The sequence below is a fragment of the Myotis davidii genome, unplaced genomic scaffold (assembly GCF_000327345.1).
Source record: "Myotis davidii unplaced genomic scaffold, ASM32734v1 scaffold247, whole genome shotgun sequence".
Classification (NCBI taxonomy): domain Eukaryota; kingdom Metazoa; phylum Chordata; class Mammalia; order Chiroptera; family Vespertilionidae; genus Myotis; species Myotis davidii.
In genome coordinates this window covers 1,704,270-1,713,278 of record NW_006299593.1, presented here as the reverse complement: position 1 = coordinate 1,713,278, position 9,009 = coordinate 1,704,270, and the positions used below count along the sequence as shown (strand labels likewise).

At 53.0% G+C, this 9,009-nt stretch overlaps 1 protein-coding gene across 13 annotated transcripts in view; it reads left to right on the top strand.

The window, feature by feature from the left end:
• Positions 1-9,009, top strand: part of DYSF (dysferlin) — a 205,543-nt gene that overhangs the window by 43,582 nt on the left and 152,952 nt on the right. For all 13 annotated transcript variants that reach the window (XM_006775297.2, XM_006775294.2, XM_006775295.2 and 10 more), the window contains exon 4: positions 4,653-4,758. In XM_006775297.2, the coding sequence (XP_006775360.1) occupies positions 4,653-4,758 (106 nt within the window). The remainder of the gene's footprint in view (positions 1-4,652; positions 4,759-9,009) is intronic.

Here is a 9,009-nt window from a genome sequence, read left to right as displayed (position 1 = left end):
GGTGGGGGGGCAGCTGGGCGCCAGAAAGGGAGGCTGAGGAGGCCTGGCTCTGCTGTGTGTGTGGCTGATGACCAGGCCTGCTGCTCCCTCTGCTCCTCTGCCCGCCTGCCTCCCGCTTCCCCAGGCTGACCCCTCAGGGAATCTGGGGACCCAGTTTCAGGGCAGGCCCCCTAGAGGAATTGCTCCACTCTGCGGCCTTGGTGTTCCCATGAAGGACAGGGTCACTCTGACCACCAGTGTCATGTGGATACGCAGGTCCTCTATACCCACTATCTGATATATATATATTTTTTTAAATCCTCACTTGAGTACATGCTTAGAGAGAGGGAGAGACAGTGAGAGAGATCGACAGCGAGCAAGAGAAAGAGACAGAGACAGACACAGAGACTGTGTGAGAGAGAAACATCCATCAGTTGCCTTCCAAACGCTCCCTGCCAGGGATTAAACCCACAACCTGGGTATGTGCCCTGACCGGCAACCAAATTGGCAACGCTTCGGTGCACGGGACAGTGCTCAACCAATCTGGTCTTTTTGATAGCGCCTGGGTCCCAAGGACACTTCAGGCCACACATGGGGGACAGACATCTCCCCGTCACTGGCCCCGGGATGGAGACACTCCAGAGCCCTCAGTGAACTGTGGTACAAGTTTGCTCCACACTCCAAAGGAATGTAACACAAACCATCCCAAATCCTAGAAAATGTGACGCTACTGGCATGGTCTCTACCAGAACCCAGAATGAGTATCAGTGAGCATCTGTCTTTTTAGTCCTTTCTCTAAAGAGATGTTAGAAGAATGGGGGTTGCACATACACCAGGCGTATTGCCTTGCTGGCAAGGGAACTGCGAGGTGGCCAAGAGCCTGCTGGTTCCCAGAGGGATGGAAAAGGAGGGATTTTGTTGTGCAGAAGCTTGCATAAGCAGCTAGTTTATTTATTCAGCATCGTAAAGTGTACGTGACGAAACGTAACCCATGTAACCAGGGTCAGCAAAGAAAAGGGTTCTGAGTTTATTTGAGCCAAATTTTGAGGACATGCCCAGAAGCAAGGTCTCAAGGGATTGAGAAAATGCTCCCGGGAAAGCCCATTTTGCAGACCCTGTTATGCACCTAGAATCAAAGGAGGAAGCATAAGGAAGGTGCATGGACTCCCTTGGTGGTAGAGGCAGGAGAAAGCAAAGCGGGGAAACCTCTAGGATTGGGTAGACTGCAAATTAGAGACACACTTCGTTCACACTGGTGGGTACAGGGTGAGTGACAGTGAGCATTTACAGCACATGGAGATGGAATGTGGGGAACAAGATGACCAGGAAGTGCTCTGTGGTCTAGTGATCTGGCGCCTGGGGCTGTGCCTTCCAGGGTAGGAAAAGAAAATGACTCTGACATTTCAAAGTTATGCTATCCTAGATGCGTGAGAACACGGGGCAGGGCTCCATTGAGGTAAAGATTAATTTCCTGGAAGGAAGCCATAGGCCTAGGATGTGATGCCCGCTGTGACCTGGGCCACAGGTTTTTACACAGCCCCCTTTTTGCTCACACCATTCAAAGTGTACCGCTCAGTGGCGTTAAGTACATTCACACTGTTGTGCAACCATCACTACCATCCTTCTCTAGAGCACTCTTGTCCCTCTACACCAGTGATGGCGAACCTATGACACGCGTGTCAGAGGTGACACACAAACTCATTTTTTTGGTTGATTTTTCTTTGTTAAATGGCATTTAAATATATAAAATAAATATCAAAAATGTAGTCTTTGTTTTACTATGGTTGCAAAGATCAAAAAATTTCTATATGTGACACGGCACCAGAGTGAAGTTAGGGTTTTCTCCATTTCCTTCATTCCTTCCTTCCTTCCTTCCTTCCTTCCTTCCTCCACCTAATGGGTATGACATTGTAAGCACTGGGTTTTAAAAATCAGCTAATTAGCCCTGGCTGGGTGGTTCCATTGGTTGGAGTGTTGTCCCATATACCAAAAGGTTGTAGATTTGATCCCTGGTTGGGGTACAGACAGGAGACAACTGATAGGTGTTTCTCTCTTACGCCATCACTGCTCTACACTGACCCTCTGTACTCACTAAATTTTAGCCTCTCTTCCTCCTTTCTACTCAGCCCTAGATAAGTGCTATTCTACTTCCTGTCTCTAAAAACTTGCCTACTTTAGGTATCTCATGTAAGTAGAGTCATATGATTTTTACCCCTTTGTGTCTGTCTTATTTCATTTAGCATAATGTCCTCAAGGTTCACCCCTCCACCCCAGCAGATGTCAGAATTCCTCTCCTTTTTAACTCTGAATAACAATCCATTGTTTGTATCTGCCACATTTTATTTATCCTTTCATCTGCTGCTAGCCTCTTGGGTTGCTCCCACCTGTTAGCTATTGTGAATAATGCTACTATGAAGGTGGGCGGACAAGTATCTCTGTGAGTCCTTGATTTTAATTCTTTGGGTAAATACCAGAAGTGGAGTTGCTGGGTCGGATTGTAGTTCTATTTTTCAGTTTTCGAGGAACCACTGTTCTGTTTTCCACAGTGGCTGCGCCTTTTTCATTCCTACTCACAGTGCACGGGGTTCCAATTTCTCCACAGCTTCAACATTTGTAGTTTTCTTTCTTCTCCCCTCCCTCCTTCCCTTCCACCCTCCCTCCCTCCACCTAATGGGTATGACAGTGTAAGCAGCCAGTTTTAAAAAACAGCTAATTAGCCCTGGCTGGGTGGTTCCATTGGTTGGAGTGTCGTCCCATATACCAAAAGGTTGTAGGTTTGATCCCTGGTTGGGGTACGGACAGGAGACAACTGAGAGGTGCTTCTCTCTTACACTGATGTTTCTCTCTCTCTCTCTCTCTCTCTCTCTCTCTCTCTCTCTCTCTCTCTGTAAAACACAGCCTCGGGTGAGGATTAAAAAAATTATCAGCTAATTAGGTCAAGATTAAAATTTCATTTCCTGAGATTATAAAAACCCATGTTCAAATAAGTTGTTACAGAGACCAGATGTGCTATTTATTCACGAGGAAAGAAATTGAAAAGCAGAAGATGAGAGGACACCGTGGCAGAGCCGTGGCTGTGCAGGAGGCGCGCAGAAGCTCCGGGCAAGCACCAGGCTGCAGTCGGGGGACGCAGGCCACTTGCTGTGCTTCTGCCACCGCGGAACGCTGTGGGCCCCTTTCATAGCTTACGGAACGTAACCGTTTTCCCTGGCGACCTACTGATTCCTAAGAGCCCATGGTGTGTGGGGCCCCCTCCCCTCAGTGAGAGATGCGGCCTCTGGTGTGTGAGGTGTGACCGTCATGGCTGCCCTCAGAGACAGGACGGTCTGTTTGTTTTCATGTATAATCATTGCTGGCCAAGCTCTAGGAGACCTGTGCAGACGCCTGTGCAGACTGGGTCAGTGTGCTGCTGAGGCCTGGGAGCAATGCAGATGTGCTGAGGGACTGCCCTGCTTTCAGGAGACGCCCACGTGGTGGATTGCTGAGGTCTGAGGGCCAAGACCAGCCCTTCTGTGGGGCACCCAGGCCGACAGGGGTGGAGGGCTGGGCCTCTGGGGAGGGGCAGAAAGGGGTCAAAGTTGACCTTGGGGGAAGGGAAGGTGTGCCTCTTGTGCAGGGAGAGGGGCCTGGCCCTCCAGGGATGGTGATTGGGTGACTAGGAGGAGGGCTCCTAAGTGACTCTGGCGTTCTAGGCAGATCAGCTTGTCTGTGTGGCTTGCGTGGCGGTGGTGTTATGGAATATGGAATTTATGGCATTGGCGCAGAAGGGACAGTTGGACACTCTGGGGTTCAGGGAAGAGCCTTTATTCAAAGCAGCGCTGCTGGTTCAGGGGACCCTAAGACCCAGATCCTGAACAACTTAGACAATGAGATTTTCTCCTTATATATTTCTGAGTTTCTTTGTTTCCTAACTACCAGCTTCTGTGGTGGACTCTCACAGCCCCCCCACCCCCTCGAGAGTCAGTTAGATGGTTAACTTAGATTGTATCTACTGTCCATCCTGCATGGCGCCAGTGACCTCCCTCTAGTCAAGCTGTCACATCCTTGGTTCAGGGCCCCGTGTAGATTGGGTATTTAGGTAAATTAGCTCTTGCAGGACCAGATAACTAGATTAAATTATCCAATCAGAAGGCATAGGGTAGCTGAATGAATGCAAAAACATGAACCAAATATATCAGTGATGGTGAACCTTTTGAGCTCGGCGTGTCAGCATTTTGAAAAACCCTAACTTAACTCTGGTGCCGTGTCACATATAGAAATTTTTTGATATTTGCAACCATAGTAAAACAAAGAATTATATTTTTGATATTTATTTTATATATTTAAATGCCATTTAGCACAGAAAAATCAACCAAAAATAATGAGCTTGAGTGTCACCTTGAGTTTGCGTGTCATAGGTTCACCATCACTGCATAAGGCTAACAAGAATGTGCCTTAGGAACATTGATTCACTTGGGTACAGAGTCCGCTGCTAGTCTCCCACATTCTTTCACAAATGGAGTTAATTATCTGCTAGCAAGAGAGTGCAGTAGAAAGCATGTTGCTGGGACAAATTCAGATTGCTAGCTCCCCAAATGTCTTATGCTCCCCATCTGTGGTGGTGGTGAGGGGTGTGGTGAGAGACAAGCCGGACATAGGCTAGTTTTCTAGATTCTACTTTTCCCTCCTCCCAGGTTCCTGGGGGAAGCCAAGATCCCACTCCGGGAGGTCCTCGCCACCCCCAGCCTGTCTGCCAGCTTCAATGCCCCGCTGCTGGACACCAAGAAGCAGCCCACGGGGGTAAGTGCTCACGGAGCCTCCGCACAGGCCAGGTTCCGGGCGGAGGCCTTGCCTTTCTGACCCCAGAGCTGTGTGACTGCAGCTCCCAGCAGCCAGGTCTGGGCCTGCCCACCAGGGCTCAGGGTACCTGGGAGGGCTCTGGGCTGGAAGAGAGGGGAGGGGGGCCACAGGCAGCCTGGTCCCACCTGCAGGGTTAGTCATCCTTGGCTGCCCTGGGTCCCTTCCTGGGGTTGGTCTTCCCAAGCTCCCCGCATCCTTGGGTATCCCCACCCCAGTCTCCCTGGCGGCTTTTCTCACCATCCAACCTCCTTCTCCAGATCCAGAAAAGCTGAGTCATCTGGGTCACAGATCACAAGGGAAGGGAGACAGACAGACATCCCTCTCCCCTGGCACCCGGACCTGTCAGAGCCCTTCCTTTCCTCCATTGTCCTCCCGCCCCTCCCCCAGCCTGCCCAGCGCTCTCCCAGTTCTCCCAGACAATTTCCAGCCCTCAACTCTCGCCTCCTGCTATTTTTAGTGAGCTAAATATACCCTGCAGGGTTCTCTCTTCCTGGTCAGTGGAATTCCTGACCTTCCCTTAGGGCCAGCCTCCCAGGATGCCCTGGGGGAATGATCGATTTGGTAAAGCTTCCTCCCTGTGGCGTCTCAAGGGGTGGGATACGGTGGGGGGTTTCGGGCTGAGTTATTTCAGACAGAGTGGGGCTACCTTGCCCCATGGAGTGTGTGTATGGGTGTGAGTATAAGCGAGTGTGTGAATGTGACAGCGTGTGTGTGAGTGTATGAGTAGATGAGTGTGAGCGTCTATGGGTGTGAGTGTGTGTATATGAGTGTGAGTGTGAGTGTGTGTATGGGGAGGCTCCTGGCTGGCTTGGTGAATCAGAAGTGGCCAGTCTGAGCAGGGCTCTGAATGGCATCACTGTGAGACCTAGAGAGAGACGGTGACTGAAGTCACACAGGGAATTGAAGTCCAAGTGGGGACATGCATCAGAGGGTGCATCTCCCAAACTCTCAGGGGACTTGAATAGACTCAATTATACAGGTTATGGGCTCAGTCTTACAAGACGAGCCCCCCGCCCCCCATGCCAGTCACAAGTCCAGGTTGTGCTGACCAACTGGCTATAGATTCGAAGTTTCAGCAACCCTGTGCTTGGGCTCAGTTACTTTCCTAGAGCGCCTCACAGAACCCAGAGGCCCATTTTACTTCCTAGATTCCTGGTTTATTGTAAAAGGATGTAGCGTAGGAACGGCCAGATGAAGAGGTGCAGAGAGCAAGGTGGGGAGAGGGCCAGGAGCTTCCGTGCCTCCCAGGCCCACCACCCTCCCCCATCTCCTCGTGCGGGTTCACCAGCCCAGACGGCTTCGGTTCCTATTGTTTGGGGTTTTTATGGTGGCTCCATTACACAGGCATGAATGATTAAATCATTGGTCATTGGTGATTAAACTCAATCTCTAGCCCCTCCTTCCTCCCTGGAGGATGGGGTGGCTGGGGAAGTGGGGGGATCGTGGGGCTGAAAGTTCCAACCCTCTAATCACATGGTCTCGCTCTCCTGGTCACCTCATTAATACAACAAAAGGCACCTTTACCGCCCTCATCACTTAGGAAATTCCGAGGGTTTTGGGAGCTCTGTGCCAGAAACAGGGTGTTAAGACCAAATATGTCTTTCTTATCCTAAATCACAATATCACATCACTACGGTCCAGAAGGACTCTGGGGACATCTGAACTCCCCTCGGGGGTCCTGGAGAGGCTGTGAAGGTGTGAGTTCTAGTGGAGAAATGGGGGCAGGCCTCAGGGGCTGCTGAGGGCTGTTTTGAGTCAGGGATGGGGCTCCTCCTTTGCTTTGTGTCCGGCCCCCAGTGCCTCCAACCGGGGTTTCTCACTTCCCAGTCGAGCTGCTCAAATGTGTCTGCCTCTAGCCCTTTGTGCACCCTGACACTGGTTCCTGCAGGCTCGGCATTGGCTCCACTCCGAGCTCAGGGGCGCACCCACCCCTGGGACAGAGCTTTTCACACTGGGTCCCTGTCAATGGGCCGAGCCAGGCTGGCGGCATCCCCAGGGGCCTGGCCGCTCCTCCTCTCACTCTGGGTTCCCATGGCGTGCCTGCACGTCGGCTCACCTGCTGCCTTTTCTTCCGTGGGCTGGGATCCCTGGTTGGCTGCAGAGCTTGTCAATCCCTCACAAACCCTGTCTCCAAGAAGCGGGTGTGAGAGCCAGAGGTGATGGATGGGAGAGGAGGGTTGGGCCCCGCTTGGGTGAGCCCCTAGCTGAGCACGGCCTGGGGGAGAGGGGCCCCCTCCTTGTGATGAGGCCCCAGGACTGTCTTCTAGTTCCTGTGACAGCACGAAGTCACGGGGCAGCCCCAGGCAGGTCCCAAGACCCTCTGTGCTGGGGCTTCGCACCCGGGACGGGGCCGCACTGCAGTGGGAGGCACAGGAAACGGGGGATGTGGCAGAAGGGACAGAACCCTGCCAGAAGCCGTAGCTTCTCACTGGCCTTTGATCGAAGCTGATTTCTGGGCCGAACGCAATGGGCCGAGCATGCCAGGCTCCCTTCCCCGAGTGACTGTAGCCCAGACTGCCTCAGAGGGCCGAGGGGGCCCGCTGGGGGAGTGACATGAGTGAACACAGGGCCTGTGGGACCCGTAGAAAACCCTGGAAGGGCTGAGAGGGGGCGGGGGCTGCTGTCCATTTGCCTGTCACTCCGTGTCCTCTTCGAAGTCCCTTCAGATTGGCACACTGGGCTGCGGGCCATGGGAAGATGCCAAATCTGTCTCAGACAGATTCCAGACTGAAGAGGAAAACGCTACCCCTGTCCTGGGGGAGCCTCCAGCACGGGGGTGCGGACACACACGGAGGAAAGAAGTCACGTGCTCACAGATGTCGAGAAGGAGGGGGGGGGGGGGAGAGACTTGCTCATGAGGGTCTGGCGACACCATGAACACTGTTGGCATCGCCTCAGCCTTGACAGCCAGAGTCAGATCAGAGAAAGAAGCCCGTCGGTGCCGAGTGCACCTGGAACCTGGTGGTGTGGTGGGTTGGGAGCCAGGAGGAAGCGTGTTGGAGGCAGGGACCTGGGGTGGAGCTGAGCAGGGCGGGAGTGAAGGACCCCAGAGCCCTGCTGCGTCACCTGTAGGAGGATCTGATGAGTTGTCCCCTGTCTTTGCCTTTGGTTTCTTGGGCCTTCCTAGTCTGGGGGCCAGAAACGACCCTCAGAATTCCGTGATATTGTTGACTGTGACCCCAAGATGGCAGACATGGGTGACTCAGGTTCCTGCCTCCAGATGGTCGACACATGACGGACTGCTAGGATGTCTGCATGGTGGTGCTGGGGTTGGAGAGCTGAGGATTGGGGCTGTCATGTGGGGGGACTTAAAGAGGGTCCTACTGGGGGCTGTAGGCCAAGGTCATGTGGTCTGGGAAAGCATGGAGCTCACACAGCCCACAGGAAAATCTCAGCGCTGGTTATGTCTGGAGTTGGGGAGAGGGGATGAAGTATGATGTCATGGTGAGGGTGGGATGTCCTGACTGGGGGTGGGTCCCACAGACATGCCCGCTTTCCTTTAGATCCTCAGCAGAGCTAGAAGCCTCCAGTATTAACCACCTCTGGTTTTGAAGCAGTGGCCCCTGGACTCTGCCCCCTGGTGGCGAGATGTGTTTTAGATCCTGGTTCTATCCTTCGAAGCTGCCAGGGCTGTTCCTGTGGCTCCTTGACAGGCGTATAAAGGATGGAGCTGGTTCTGGGCTGTACGTCTCATTCAGGCGCCTGGAGCCAGCAGCATACTGCCAGCTCTTGAGGAGGGTGGTGTGGTTATGAGTGTGGAGGAAACCGGGTCCTTAGGAAACCCCAGGGAGGGCTGCCGAGGTGGCCTTGGGATTCTGGGGTTGCGGCTCCTCCCTGCTTCTCCAGAGGGCTGCCCCAGCGCCCAGGTGCTGACATCCAGGCCGTGGGGTTACACTCCTGCAGCCCCAACTCCGCACAGAGATGCAAAGCCCCTGGGTGGTGTGGGAGGGGGAGGGTGGGCAGGGTGAGCCCTGAGAAATAGGAAAGGGTGTTCTTCAAGGGGAGCTGGTCCCAGGGTCAGGGGACCTCAGTCACCAAGTGTTAGAAGAACCTGGGGCTGAGGGACGGCCAGGCTGTGCCCTCTTTAAGTTTTTTTTTTTTAAATATATTTTATTGATTTATTACAGAGAGGAGGGGAGAGAGATAGAGAGCCAGAAACATCAATGAGAGAGAAACATCAATCAGCCGCCT